Source organism: Phaseolus vulgaris, chromosome 1 (assembly GCF_000499845.2).
Source record: "Phaseolus vulgaris cultivar G19833 chromosome 1, P. vulgaris v2.0, whole genome shotgun sequence".
NCBI classification, from domain to species: Eukaryota; Viridiplantae; Streptophyta; class Magnoliopsida; order Fabales; family Fabaceae; genus Phaseolus; species Phaseolus vulgaris.
The window spans coordinates 1,922,240-1,936,559 of record NC_023759.2 but is presented as its reverse complement, the minus strand read 5'-3'; the positions used below and the strand labels follow the sequence as shown (position 1 = coordinate 1,936,559).

Genomic DNA, 14,320 nt, shown 5'->3' with positions numbered 1-14,320 from the left:
AATTCAGTGAAATTATTTTTAAATATCTAAAATGAATCAAAGGCGTGTTTAAAGTAATTTCAATGATTGAGAGGTTTAGTGTAACGATATTTATGATATCCACTAATAAAAAGTATTTATAAATGAATTTAAAATAAAATAATATAAAAGTCAGTAATTTGGTAGATATAACAAAGAATTCAATATAACTCAAAATAAAATAACAAAATTAGTGACTAATATAGAATTTTAATGTCCTAACAAGAAAAAGGACAATAAGTTTAGCTCGTTTTAATATTAATTAATGTTTAAAGACTAAATAATAACAATAATAAGTAATTAAGCTTAGAAATTGATTCAATATTTTAAAATTCAGTTAAAATTTCTTATTTTGATTGACTAAACAGACACTTTAAACATGTTTAGCCCGCTTGGTTACAAATTATATGATTAAGAAATAGAAGTTATTGATTTATTTTTTATATAATTTAATTTATTTATTTTCTTATTAATTAAATATATATAACTTTTTATTTTCACTAATTTTTCTCTACTAAATAAATAATTATTTAATTTAAGTTTTTAATTTGTCGTGGTAATGCACATACACACTGATATAAAACAGATAAAAAAATACATTTAATTTTTAAAATGTATAAATTATATAAATTATAAATATCTTTTAATTTTTATTTTTATAGCCAAATTTTTTTCTCATAATTAGTTTAAAATAATTTATTTTTTATTTTTATAATTATACTAAAAATTTATATAATAAACTTAAATTTTTAAAAATTAATATATGTCTTTTAAAAATTTATGTTAATAACAAACTAAAATATAAAAAATTCAAGGAATATTATTTAAATAAACATTTTACCAGTCCAACGCAGCATTAAAAAAACATATCCGAATCTCATAATAACTGAATTGGACATAAATGCTTGATAGAAAACACTATTAATAAAGACAGTTTAAAACGTTAATCCCGCTTTACACAACAATCCTCTTGTCCTATTTCCTACTATTTCCGACCTGCTGGGCAGAGCATAACATGGCATAACAGACCACAACACAACATCATCAACATTCTCATTCTCTCTCTCTCTCTTCTCTTCTCTCTCATTTCTTCTGCCTTTGATCTCTCAACCTTCAACTTCAATGGCTGGTGACATGCACCAACCACAACCCTCTCTTGCCAGAACCTTCCCTCCTAATTCAGAAGACTTCTCAACCTTCTTCAACCAACTCCTCCACAACCCTCCCCCACTAGGAATGGACCCTAATCATTCTGCTTCTGATTTCACCCCACACACCAACACCAACAACCCTCTTCCTTCCTCTCCCTCAACTTTCCATTTCTCTCACCCCATCCCTGTCACTCATGCCACCACCTTCAAACAACACAACAATAATCACAACCCTGATTTCACTTCTTCTGCTGAGGTACCTCCCCTCCAATGTTTATTTTTGGCTCCCCGTAAAAAAGTGGCATCCGTTACACACACCCTTTGCACCCAACTCTTCAAGTTAATTATCAAAATTGAAACTTGCTAACATCTAAATTCTCTAATGCTATTGGTCAAGGTTTTATATTCTGATCACCCAGTTGCGTCTTCGTTGTGATGATTGGTATCGTGAAAAATTGTACATAAATATGGCTGATGGGGTCATGATTGTGATTGTGAAAACTGAAAAAGCCTTTCAAAATTTCTGCTTTGTAAAACCTTGCTGGTAGTTAATGCCTTTTTAGCCTCGAAGCTTTAAGGAAACTTGGAACTCAGCTGGGTAGATCTTTCGAAAATTCAAAATTGCTTTGGATGGCTTTTTTTCTGTTAGTGAGTGGAACTTTCTTTTTGTTTTTGATAGAAGAGTGTGGAGGCAAGGAAACCTGTCCCACCACCACGTTCTTCGTCAAAGAGGAGTAGAGCTGCAGAGTTCCATAATTTGTCTGAAAAGGTTCTTTTATTCTTCAACTTTACGAGAAATTTTTCTTTTTTCTTTGCTGTTATTCATGATTTTGATGTGTGCAGAGAAGAAGGAGCAGGATTAACGAGAAAATGAAAGCCTTGCAGAAATTAATTCCAAATTCTAACAAGGTATTATATGTCTATTCTCTCTATATATATGTCATCTAATTCTTTTCCTCTTCATTAAGCTAATTTATATTACAAAGGTTTTTCACTCTGCTTTTGTGAATTGTTTTCTTCTGGATAAGTCCTTTGAGTTTGTTTTCAACAGACAGACAAAGCTTCGATGCTAGATGAGGCCATAGAATATTTAAAGCAGCTTCAGCTTCAAGTGCAAGTGAGTTTTCTTTCATTCGTCTTGTGATATTATATAATCACTCCTTGGATATGCCTTTCGTTCTCTACTTATTCATATGTATGACCTTGTCCTTTTCATTTTTATTACTTATTTCACAGATTTTCTTTGTGCAATTCTTTTGTTAGTTAGCTCACTCATAATTATAGTTTCTGTGGAATTTTGACCAGTAACTGAGAGTATGTTAGAGAGTAAAAATTATTGTATGATCCCCGGTTAAGTCACATAGAGATTATCTGGGATCATTTACACATAGTGGTCCTGAACCATACAGAAACTTATTAATGGGATGTTTCTTACAAGTACTCTTTTCTTAGAATTTTACCTGAGATGAACAGTTGAGAACTTCATAACCTGTTTTGGGCAGTGCAATCAAGTTGTCATGCGGCAAAGTTGAGTCACAGAATGAATAAACAACAGATATTATGACTTGTTTGTTCGCATGCTCAACCATGGTTTGACATGGAGGGTTTCTTTTGTTAGTCACCAAAAGATAAACTTTACATCAGTGCTAACTTGATAGTTCAGGGTCAGTGAACTCCTGAATATTCTTTTTGTACACATTGGCCTTAACCATAGCATGTGCAGTCGATGAACAAAAGACTAAATGTCCATCGTGGACCTCTTAAAGTTGTTTAAACTCTTTTAGGTACATTTTCTCACAAACTGATTTTCTCAAAAAACTTAAGAGTGAGTGTTTGGATTAAAGTTGGAAAACCCAAAAGTGATGTTACTTTGAAAGCAATTATTTTTTCCTTCTTCACATGGTACATTAAAATTTCTTAATATGTATTAAAATTCGTAAACATATTTTCTTAACTTCAATTCAAACATACTTAGGTGAAGACACACGGTTTTCATATTACTTTTTTCACAAGAGCCCTTGCATTTGAAACACAAATAATGCATAGGTTTAATACCTCGTTCTGAAATTCAACTTTTTATTAGAAGAAAAAGAGCAACAATGATCACACTCTAGAACACTAGGCCACAGAGGCTTTGACACTGTGTTCTAAACCATGTATCCTAAAAGTTTAAATTGTTAGGCTAAGACACATGCCTGTCTTTATATCACACCTCTAACACGTTTTAGAGTAGGTACAACATCCTGAACATGTAAAAATGCCCAAGTAGCTAAATACTAATTGATTCACTTTAGTAAATTGATAGGGGCCAAAAGAAAAGAGAAGGCTTGGAAGTTGGTATTCCCATATTTAGGTTATTTGGGTCTATTACTCATTCATTGACTAATGGTTACTTTAGTGCTTGTGATTGATTCTGCAGATGTTAATGATGAGAAATGGTTTTAGCTTGCATCCAATGTCTTTGCCAGGAGAACAAAGACCCATGATAATGCCTCAGACTGGGTTGAACCTTGATGAGAGTGATGGACTTCAGAATTCTACTAGTGCAATTGCATCATCTTCAAAAGAAGAAAACTTGATTCGGCATGCTTTTAGTTTTCCGAAGCAATGCAGCATCTCAGACCAGTCTGTTGTTGTGCCCTCAGTGACAAGATTAGCTACTTCGAATGCCCCATCCACTTTTCATCCTTCTATTAAGGTTCATGCTTAATACTTCAACCCCTACATAGTTGGCATGTATTCTGAGATCATCATAATTTTTTTTTAGCAAAGAATGAAATAAAATAAATTAAAACGGAACATTTGAGGGATGCTCCAACCCTTATACAATAACATGAGATCATCATATCATATGTTCATTGTTCAAGTCATTGTCCATGTGACATATAACCAAGTTTTATTAACTCCTTGTGACAAATTGAAAAACTCATCTATATGTTATGTGGACATTAATCAGAAAGAATCATAGAAAAACTCATCTATATGTCATGATCAATACTTTATTGTTTTGATATATGTTGAGCTTAACAACTCTTCGTACAATATGAAGGATACACTCTACGACAGCATGCCCCAACTGTTTATGGATGCACCAAAGATTGGGAAGGACCCTTCTCCAGACTTGTCTTAATCAGTTCGAGGGATAAAAGGATTTATTTTAGATGGCAAGTCACCCTGTAAAAGGGTAGCTTTGTCCAGGAATTATAATCTACATTTAAATCTTCTGACTGCATGACACTCCATTGGGTTGTTCGTGGTGCTCTTGGTAACAATTTGACAGAATCTTTGTGCCCTCGTTGACACTAGCATAAAAATGTACAAGTATCTTATAATAACTACATCAATAGCAAAATGAGGCTAATTAATGAACATTATGCAACATGACTTGTGATATTTTTGGATCTGCTATATTCTTGGATGATTGGATATATGCAATAGGCTACATTTCGATTTACAATATGCTAGAGCAGAGAAAACATTATTAATATCTATGCCAGTGCTTCCAGGTTCAAGAATGACCATACCTTGTAATGTCAGTTAATGTGTTTCAGAGTGATTTATTTCAATTTAAAGTGGACACAACTACACAAGGCTTCATTAATCCAACTAGAACACAAACATAGCTGCATGTTTGGATTTGCCATGTGTACTTTGGACATGCGTCACCTTAACAACTAATAGTTGTTTTAGCCTTATTTTTTATGTGAATATTGTAGGAACGTGAATTGTGTGGGCAGAACCAAACAAACTAGACCATTATTTTGTCCTTAAAGTTGGTAGGCTTGTTGGAATCTATTGTCTAGAAGAGTGTGGATAATGATTGTAAAATTAGTAAAAGTTGTCTTAAAAAAATGCTGACAGAATATTAAGAGAAAGAGAAGAAGCATGTGCACTTACAGGGAAATCATGAACTGTGTTAGCCATGCATAAGTAATGGAAGAAAAACATGTAATGAGTAACCGTCTACCTAGCTAGGAAGGAGTTGGTGGAGTGTCGTAAATGAAAAGGACTTGGAGCATGAGATGAAGATTAAGACATGCATGTTGGTGAAAAAACAAAGAAAGAGGCTAAATTCCTTCTATGGAATCACTTGACACTAATGATTACTAATCATGTTCCATCATTTCTACCTCTACCTCTAACTTCAGACGTGGTCCTCTACAGTAAGATGTTTGGAAATTTTCTTTCCTTAAGCATGTTGACAATACATTTGTTTTTTGTTTTGTTTTTAATTAACAACACTCAAAATGAAGCTGAATTTTGTTATGAACTATGTAGCACATACTATGACACAGATATAACATGGACACAGACACTTCAACATGTGTAATTTTCAAAATATAGGATATAATACATAAATACAAATCTATATATTATATAATTATGAATTCTATAAATTGACAATTTATGTTAACAAGTATTATTGAGTTTTTTCTGTGGTAAAAAGATACATTCCATAACTTGTTCAAAATGATTTGTTTATCATCTCTATTATCATAATATAATAAAAAATTATGCAATAAGTTTGAGTTTTTAGGAAATCATTGTAATTGTCTTTTTTTAAAATTGTGTTGTAACCGTGTTAAAATTGTCAGATATCCAAAATATATTTTTTGAGTTGGACACTTCACAATAAATGTTGTACATGTCATACACATGTATGTGTCCAACATTTAAGAGATGTGTTCCAACTTTATAGGTTATTAATTAATGATATCTCATACATTTCTATACCATAAATACATTATTAACATTTTGAATATAAAATGGGCATATCTTAAGGTGGTGTTTGAAAAGTTCCTTTTACTTTATGAAAATGGTTTATGATTTTTTTTCATATATTTTTGTTACTTTAATAAGATTATTTCAATGAAAATCGCTTATGGTGCTGTAACAAATGGAGAACAATGATACCAAACTGGTTTGCATTGTACCATTAGAGCTAGCTGAAGTGAAAGTTACATACATACATTAGATAGTTGCATACAAGGGACACTTGCATAACCAAAAAAGAAAAGATGTGTGGGGGTTCATTCATTAGAATTTCACCATTGAAAAAAATGACTGCTTAAGTTTCATAAACTTAAGAACTGATGTGTTATATATTCTAAGAATCATATGAAAAATATAAAAATATAAATAATAAAGTTATGCAACCTACTTAGCTGCCCCCATAGCTTTAGAGATTCTCTAAGCTTTATCAAAAAGTTTGTCAAAGTAAATTATTTTTAACTTATGATTAAGCTCTTATTAATTAAAATTATTAAATAAGTATTTAATCAAATTATTTAACAAAACTTGTCTTAGCAGCCACCCGATTTTGCTTAAGAAAAGCAAGCTTCCCTGATTATGTTAGGGCTAATTATCCTGCATCATATCAATTTAAATCTGCATTCAATACACTGATGTAAAATGTCTGTTTTGTTCTTAATGATTTAAAAAATTGTGTTTTTAGGATATATCCATAAGTCAAATGACAAAGTTTTGGATATAGAAATCTGTAACTAATATGTTACTTATGGATTTTGTCATCCGAAAGCTTATTTAGACAACATAGATAACCTTCTGGATGTCAAGATCTGTAAGCAAACATAAATGAATTTCGATTCTCGATCTTCAACGTCATTTACTGCACACCATTCTGAATATGAAAATTCGGAACTCATAACTCACTTTCAGATATGGTCATCTGGAAACTTAAGTGAAGTACAAAAATGTCCTTCTGGATATCGAAATTTGAAGTATATAACAATCACTTTTGGATTTTTGTATCCGTAAACAAAAATGAAAGCAAGGACAATGTTGGATTTTAAATTTTGTGTTGGGTTTTAAATTTTGTGTTGGGTGCATGTCTTAGATGATATGGTGCAGGGAGAAATTGCCCTGTGTTAGTTGTATTTTTGGGCCAGATTCTCAGTTGGGTTGATCCAAACATTTTATTTTATGAGATGATAAAAAAAAAGACGAGGGCAAGTGTGGAAATTAAAAGAAACTTCTGCATCGACCACCTCGTCATTTCCATTTCCATTTCTCGGTGGTGTTCTTCAATTTTCATCCATGGCTTTCCCTCAGCACCACTTCCAACGGCACTACCAAACCCAACAACAACAGCCACAAACCAAACCCTTCAGGTGTTTATTATAATTCTGCTCTCAATTTTTTTGAAATCCAAAGCATTTCCCTTCCTTTCAACCCTTCATTTTACCAACACTTTTGACATTTTTTATTTTTATTTTTATTTGCAATTTCATCTGCTTTGCCTCTTCATATATTGTTTTCTTTTGCTTTCAGAAATCTGCAAGCAATCGATGGTCAGATGCCACAGCAGGTGGCGTTTTACAACCCTTCTGATTTGCAAGATCAGTCCCAGCACCCACCCTATATACCTCCCTGTATGTAAATTCTTCATCTTTTCCTTTCTTTTGTTCAGTTTTGGTCCTTTTATTTTTAGTTGTATGTGTTTGAAGCTCTGGAAAATATTAACCCTTTAGGAAATTACCCTAGGTAGGTTTGTTGGTGGCACCTCTTTTGGTCATTTTGAGTCAAAGTTGTTTCTTTTGTATTGTGGGGGTGATTCAACCACCGGAAAAGTTTAGATTTTTTTCAAGTCTTTTTTGTGTGGTTTTCCTTGACATTTCTTAGTAAGTTAAGTCCTAGATTTTTTTTATGTGTTATGACTTTTTTCTTATGTTGTTGTCTAGTTCATGTTGTTGGGTTTGCTCCGGGTCCTCCTGCTGATGGCAGTGATGGTGGAGTTGATTTGCAATTGCAATGGAATTATGGTTTGGAGCCAGAGAGAAAGAGACTTAAAGAACAGGACTTTTTGGAGAACAATTCTCAGATATCTTCTGTTGATTTCCTCCAACCACGATCAGTGTCAACTGGGTTAGGCTTGTCACTCGACAATACTCGCCTGACATCCACTGGAGACTCAGCTTTGTTGTCACTCATTGGCGATGACATTGAGCGTGAGTTGCAGCAGCAGGATGTAGAGATAGATAGATTTCTCAAAGTGCAGGTAAGCTCAGGTTTTGATGCCTAGTTTACCATTTTATTGGTTACATGTTCTAGGTAAACTATTTAAAGTTAAAACCATTTATTGTGAGGCTCGATAGACTCCTCCATGAATAGAGTATGGACCTCATTATTGATGCAAACCTGTCGTATCTTCTACTGTTGATAATTGGATCTGCTAAGTTTTTTATTGAACTAGGCTTCTGTGAGTATTTCTCCTCTAAAAGTGGGTTGTAAGTTATGTAATGGAAATGGAAGCTTAGAGAATTCTCATTACACAGTGCTGAATTACCATGATCAAATGAAGAATCTACCTACATCCATTCTAGGCATCCAATACCTTAGGTAAAATCTATGACCTCCCCCCAAATTCTTGTCTGAACTTGTAAAGGCAAGCAATGTCAGTGGTTAATGATCTGTTATCTGTTCTATGTAATGCTTTTCATGTTCCTAACTTGTTAAAGTTTGCATATTTTCTATGAAATAACTTACGTTGGTCAGCACTTGAAAGGAAAAGGGTGACCCTCAAGTGCACACACACTTTCATATATCTTTGAAACTTTTTAGTTTAAAAGAATAGTGAGTGTTCAAAATCCGATGATGAAATTTTATAAAAATATTATGATTAATGAGGTAGAAGGATGTGGTATGCATATATGAGATGCTTAGTTTTTTACTTGTTCTGGAGAGTAATCAACGTTTTCGCTGCCTCTCGCCGTTATCGAATAATAAGATCAGTTTAGTTTCTTTAGGTTTGTGCAAAGCAAGAACTGATATTTAAGTACACTTCGGCCTGAAAAAAATAAAGGCATCTATGATTAAGTTATTAAATAAATCTTATCAAGCTTCGTCATTGTCTCATTCGGTTATGATGACAGTCTTTTCTCTTGAATAATTGCTTATAAATTCAAATACTTATGTTACTATATTACAACTTGTGGTTTAATCCTGATTTGGCATCCGTATAGATGAGGGCAAAAGACTCTCTGATTTGATAATTAATCTTCTCATTTCTAATAGGGTGAAAGACTGCGTCAATCGATCTTAGAAAAGGTTCAAGCAACACAACTTCAGAGTGTCTCACTCATCGAAGACAAAGTTCTTCAGAAACTTCGTGAGAAAGAAGCTGAGGTTGAAAGCATCAACAAGAGGAACATGGAACTCGAAGATCGAATGGAGCAGTTGACTGTGGAAGCTGGTTCGTGGCAGCAGCGAGCAAGATACAATGAAAACATGATTGCTGCTCTCAAGTTCAACCTTCAGCAAGCATATGTCCAAAGCAGAGATAGTAAAGAAGGATGTGGTGACAGTGAGGTTGACGACACAGCTTCTTGCTGCAATGGCCGTACCCTTGATTTTCATCTGCTTTCCAAGGAGAACACTGATATGAAAGATATGATGACATGCAAGGCTTGCAGAGTGAATGAAGTGACCATGGTTTTGTTACCTTGTAAGCATCTTTGCCTCTGTAAAGATTGTGAAAGTAAGCTTAGTTTCTGTCCTCTATGTCAATCCTCCAAATTTATAAGCATGGAGGTCTACATGTAACTGCAAAGTATACTTCTACACGTGAAATCTCTAATTTCATGTCATTATTATGTGCGTCTGTTCATGTAACTTGTCTCCGAGGACCATGACACGTTGTAACTAGTTTCTAAGATGCATTTGACCATAATGAATTTCACCTGTTTGAGAACAGTGGTTACTAAAAGCATCATGCACCGATGCACGTGACATTTGTACTTTGTATCACAACTTTGTTGTTTTCCAATAGAAAAATTGTTAGAAGGGTTAATCTTACTATTGCTATAAATGTTTTCCACATAATTTTTTTCTGCTTAATGTCATTCACTTACAGTTGTTTATTGTGTGAATATGTAGTGTAGTCACTGATTTTAAATGCTACCTTCTTGAGAATGTTATGTAGGTTCTAGTTAAATGCTGGGAATTGTTGAACATACATTTTCTTAAATGTATCTTCTGTTTTAGGTTTTTGTGTGACAAATAGTCCACAAGACAACATACTTTTGTAGATCACGATGCTCATTGCTTCTTCCTGTACCTCCATACCTTGTGTCACTCCCATACTAAATGTGAAAATATCTTTGATCCTTTTTGTGTCACTCCCATATATAATTAGGAAGATGTTTTTGGATATGGAAGTATTCTTTAGATTTATAAGATCCAGAAGTCTTTTTTGGATTTGAGATAAGTCTATGGATTATGTAATCCGGATATATTCTGGATTACATAATCAGAAAGCTAATCTCATATCCAGAAAAGACTTCTAGATTATGTGATTTGGAAGCTAATCACGTATTTGAAAAAGACTTCCGGATTACATAATCCGGAAGCTAATCTCATATCCAAAAAGACTTTCAAATTATAAAATTTGAAAGTTAATCACGCATTTGAAAAAAGACTTTTGAATTACATAATCCGAAAGCTAATATCATATATAGAAAAGACTTACGGATTATGTAATCCAGAAGCTAATCACAAAAGACTTTTGAATTACATAATTGAGAAGCTAATTACAAATCTAGAGAAAGACTTCCAGATTATGTAATCTAAAATATTAAAGAAAGATATTTTTGGAATACAAAAACTTATAGATGATACAAGAAAATATGGAGGTGCGGGAAGAAGCAGTCCAACAATGCTACATGGAAACATGTTTCTGGTCCGGATTGAGGTTTCATCCTCATAAACTACAAAACAGAAACATGCTTTTTGGTTTTGTATAATCTATTTTGAAGATAGAGTATTCATAGTGTATGAATAACATTGGAAATCCATAAAGTATAATATAACATAAAAAAGTACGAAGTAATTGTTCTCAAGAACATTTTGATGTGGTTCTTGAAGGTTTACACAGAATGTTAGTTCGGTGATTTCACTCATTGAAGGACAATTTGAAACACCTCTTGAGGAAGTAGGAGCGTTGCTGCTTGTGCATCTGCTTGTGCCTGAGATGTTTGTCAACAAGTTTCATAATAAATTGGTTTCTAACTCAACACTCATTCACAACCTTCAACAACTCAGTGACATGTCTATTCTTGTTTTACATGGATTTATTTATTTAAAAATGAATCAGAAACTTTTCCTTATTTCAGGCAATTCAAAGTTATGGTGGAACTACAATTTATGTTCTATAACATAGTTTTGGGTGTTCATCATAGGTATATTTGTCCTCACATACATCATCATCAATGTGCACATAGTTGAACTTGCACTTCCTCTTCTTGCATGTGCTTCTAGAATTATGTTTTTATCACTACTATTTGTCTCATAAATAGGCCACCTTAAAATTTTCTATTATTTGTACATTTTGTAAGTATAATATTTGATTACTATAATGAAAATATATAAAATATATTTATAAATAGTTAACATGTTTATAAACATACATATAAACATGATTTATTTTACAAAAATGGTAAAGAATGTTTATTTCTCCCTCTATTTAACAAACAGTTTTATAAAATTTAAAACTTTAGAAAATATAAATAAAAATAGAACTTGAAAAATATTATTTTGAATTTGTAAAACAGCTACAATGCAAAACTAAATTAATAAAATAACTGTGTGTTGTAACATATTTCCGTTCGCTCCAGCTTAAGCGCGCTTTTCGCTAAGCGAAATTTCCATTCACTTGCCTCAAGGCACTTTCATCAATCTGCGAACTTCCCATTTCTCAGTACCTCAAATCTCTTTCTTCTCTCCCTTTGGGCATTTCATCTCCCTTCAAGCTATTTCCTTTCCTCTCTTCTACCATTCACTCGTTTCAAGTAAGCAACGTTCTTCTTCTTCTTTTCCTTGTTTATCTGTTTGCCTGTGTTTTCTTCACTTATGATTGAGTTGTATGTTGATTTCAACGGAAAGTTGTGGTTTTATGTTTTTTTTTTTGGAAGATAATGGGGATTAGGATTTGTTCTTTTTAATTTTCTATTGCATGATGCATTAAGATGATGATATTGAAGGATGCAGAGAGTGAATGCTGTTGTGCTTGTGATTGTTTGATTATCTATAGTTTTTTTTGGTTCCTCACAGAGTGTTCGATAAAATGTCTCAATGGGAAAAATTTGCTTGCAAAGTTGTTACTTTTTTATAATTCAGCTGTTTTTATACATGATGCATAAGTGGAGAGGTTAACATGTGTGTGTACTGTTGCAACTTGCAACTAATTTCTTTTGCTGCTCATGCATGTTTTTGGTTCATTTGTTGATTTGTGAATTCCCTTTTGTTCCTTCTTCATTTGTTTTAGTGATAAGAATTGGATTTGTTTTTATGTTTTTTTTTTCAGGATGGATCCTCCTACCTTGCCACCTGCGAAAAAAAGAAAGATCTCAAAACCCCAAGGCACTCCATCTTTTGATTCCCACCGGTTCCTTTCAGAAGATCACCAACAATGGTATGGAGTAGTCGAGAACAGGAACTTACTACCAGAACGAAAGGTTGTTCTACAAACAGGTGAACACAAAGAGTTCCAACAAGAGCTCCAGAGGCGAAAATGGATCAAATTGACGAGATATGCTGCTCATTCAAACGTAGCCATTGTAAAAGAATTCTATGCCAATGCAATGTTGTTCAAAGCAGGAGTTCCAACCTTCAAAAGCTTTGTCAGAGGCAAAGAGATATCCTATAGTGGCCAAACCATTAACTGTTTTCTGGGCACCGAACTAAATTTGGGTGCATCAGGGTGTCAATATGTTGAATGGTGCAACAAGAAAAAAGACTACTTGAAGGTGGCTGAAAAACTGTGCAAGCCTGGGGCAGACTATGTAACTAGTACAACCGGCCACAAACGGAGAATTTTGAGAGGCGATTTGCTTCCCTTAGCGCAGATATGGATGTCTTTTCTGCATTCCAACATTTCTCCTTGCTCTCACACCTCAGATATCACTGAGAGGAGATCCCAAATGGTATATGCTATTATGGCTGGATTATCCATGGATGTTGGAGTCATTATTGCTCAGGAGATTCATTTGACAGCAAACTCAGGCAGCACTGGTCAGCTGAGTCACCCTTCTCTTATCACCGAGCTTTGTCGCAGAGAAGGAGTTGATGTCTCAGAGCCACCTTTCCAGAAGCCTCGGCAGCCTATTAATGCTCAATTCATTCTGAAAAACTGTATGGGAAGTGAAACTCGTGCTCCCTCAGTGAGAGTTGCACCTCCTGCAGTACCCCGTAGCACCGCTCACAGGCTAGGGGTATTAGAGACTGATCAACAATTGATTCACCAGAAGTTGGATGCTTTGTACCGTTCCCAGGTTTTGATGATGAGCAGCATACGGAGCCTCTCACTGCACATACCTGGCATTTCTCAGGACTCATTTCATTTTCCATCTGCAGAGGAATTTGATTCCCATGTGGCATGGCCGAAACATCCTGAGAAACAGGATGATGTTGAGGGAAAGGATGAACATGCGGTTGAGAAGGAGGGGGATGAGCTTGTTGAGCAGGAGGGGGTGACGATGCTGTTGATGCTGAGGAAGAAGAGGATGAGCAGCTTGGAGACTAGGTGATTGAATGCTTTTATGCAGTTTCCTTTCAGCTTTATATTGATTTTGTGTTCTGACCTTTACTTTGGCTGTTTGAACTGGTATATACGGTTTGAGAAGTGATATATTGACAACAACTTGCATTACCCTTTCTTCATATCATAAATCATAGGTTGTATACTAAAAAGCTGATGTTGTTTCACTGATGTGTTACTGATTTTGCATTGGTTTTGTTAATGAAAATTTCACTCTCTATAACCTCGTTGTTTTGCATTGCTCCCATTTGTTTCTCTTGAAATGAGAGTTGATGATATGAGTATCTGATTTGTGCTTTTGTTGTGTTGTGTGTTCGTTTGGATTTTATATACTTGATGCTTAGTTTGAGCTATGTGCAACTGAAGAGTGTGACATGATAATTTGTCCTTTTTTCTATTAATTGTGGTTATTTATTATAATTTACAAGTCTATCTATTGCATTTAGGAAATATTTATTAATAATTACTACCACGATAATTATATAAAAGCGATTTAGAACCAGAGGAATAATTATTCAACTTATTTAAAATAGTAAAAAAATGTTAGCATGTTAGAACAAGCAACTACTACTGTGAAGTGGTATAACATTATTATATT

General features: G+C 33.8%; 3 protein-coding genes across 5 annotated transcripts; all 3 read left to right on the top strand.

Annotated features, from left to right (window-relative positions):
- Positions 1-1,016: 1,016 nt before the first annotated feature.
- On the top strand, positions 1,017-4,543 carry LOC137816508 (transcription factor ALC-like). 3 transcript variants are annotated; one of them, XM_068619671.1, is made up of 6 exons: positions 1,017-1,425; positions 1,852-1,938; positions 2,013-2,078; positions 2,221-2,286; positions 3,589-3,867; positions 4,219-4,543. In XM_068619671.1, the coding sequence occupies exons 1-6, from the start codon at positions 1,141-1,143 to the stop codon at positions 4,297-4,299; spliced, it is 864 nt and encodes a 287-aa protein (XP_068475772.1). In that variant the 5' UTR covers positions 1,017-1,140; the 3' UTR covers positions 4,300-4,543. The 3 variants fall into 3 exon arrangements, with proteins under 3 accessions (XP_068475772.1, XP_068475773.1, XP_068475770.1); XM_068619669.1 differs by having other exon boundaries at positions 1,018-1,425; positions 1,849-1,938; XM_068619672.1 differs by lacking the exon at positions 1,852-1,938.
- A 2,596-nt stretch (positions 4,544-7,139) lies between these two features.
- LOC137816507 (probable BOI-related E3 ubiquitin-protein ligase 3) lies at positions 7,140-9,983 on the top strand. Its single transcript, XM_068619668.1, has 4 exons — positions 7,140-7,300; positions 7,461-7,561; positions 7,871-8,187; positions 9,204-9,983. Exons 1-4 carry the CDS (start codon positions 7,227-7,229, stop codon positions 9,729-9,731), a joined length of 1,020 nt encoding a protein of 339 aa, XP_068475769.1. The 5' UTR covers positions 7,140-7,226; the 3' UTR covers positions 9,732-9,983.
- Positions 9,984-11,075: 1,092 nt separating this feature from the next.
- On the top strand, positions 11,076-13,945 carry LOC137816506 (uncharacterized). The gene is made up of 2 exons (XM_068619667.1): positions 11,076-11,974; positions 12,490-13,945. The coding sequence occupies exon 2, from the start codon at positions 12,491-12,493 to the stop codon at positions 13,709-13,711; it is 1,221 nt and encodes a 406-aa protein (XP_068475768.1). The 5' UTR covers positions 11,076-11,974; position 12,490; the 3' UTR covers positions 13,712-13,945.
- Positions 13,946-14,320: the final 375 nt, after the last annotated feature.

What these genes read in the sequence shown, in the direction of transcription:
- LOC137816507 (XM_068619668.1), top strand. Translation starts at nt 7,227, where the DNA reads ATGGCTTTCCCTCAGCACCACTTCCAACGGCACTACCAAACCCAACAA. An exon ending in CCCACCCTATATACCTCCCT is followed by an intron (nt 7,562 to 7,870) that starts GTATGTAAATTC and finishes GTTGTTGTCTAG; the next exon opens with TTCATGTTGTTGGGTTTGCT. An exon ending in ATAGATTTCTCAAAGTGCAG is followed by an intron (nt 8,188 to 9,203) that starts GTAAGCTCAGGT and finishes CATTTCTAATAG; the next exon opens with GGTGAAAGACTGCGTCAATC.
- LOC137816508 (XM_068619669.1), top strand. Translation starts at nt 1,141, where the DNA reads ATGGCTGGTGACATGCACCAACCACAACCCTCTCTTGCCAGAACCTTC. An exon ending in TCCATAATTTGTCTGAAAAG is followed by an intron (nt 1,939 to 2,012) that starts GTTCTTTTATTC and finishes TGATGTGTGCAG; the next exon opens with AGAAGAAGGAGCAGGATTAA. An exon ending in CTTTTCATCCTTCTATTAAG is followed by an intron (nt 3,868 to 4,218) that starts GTTCATGCTTAA and finishes TACAATATGAAG; the next exon opens with GATACACTCTACGACAGCAT.
- LOC137816506 (XM_068619667.1), top strand. Translation starts at nt 12,491, where the DNA reads ATGGATCCTCCTACCTTGCCACCTGCGAAAAAAAGAAAGATCTCAAAA.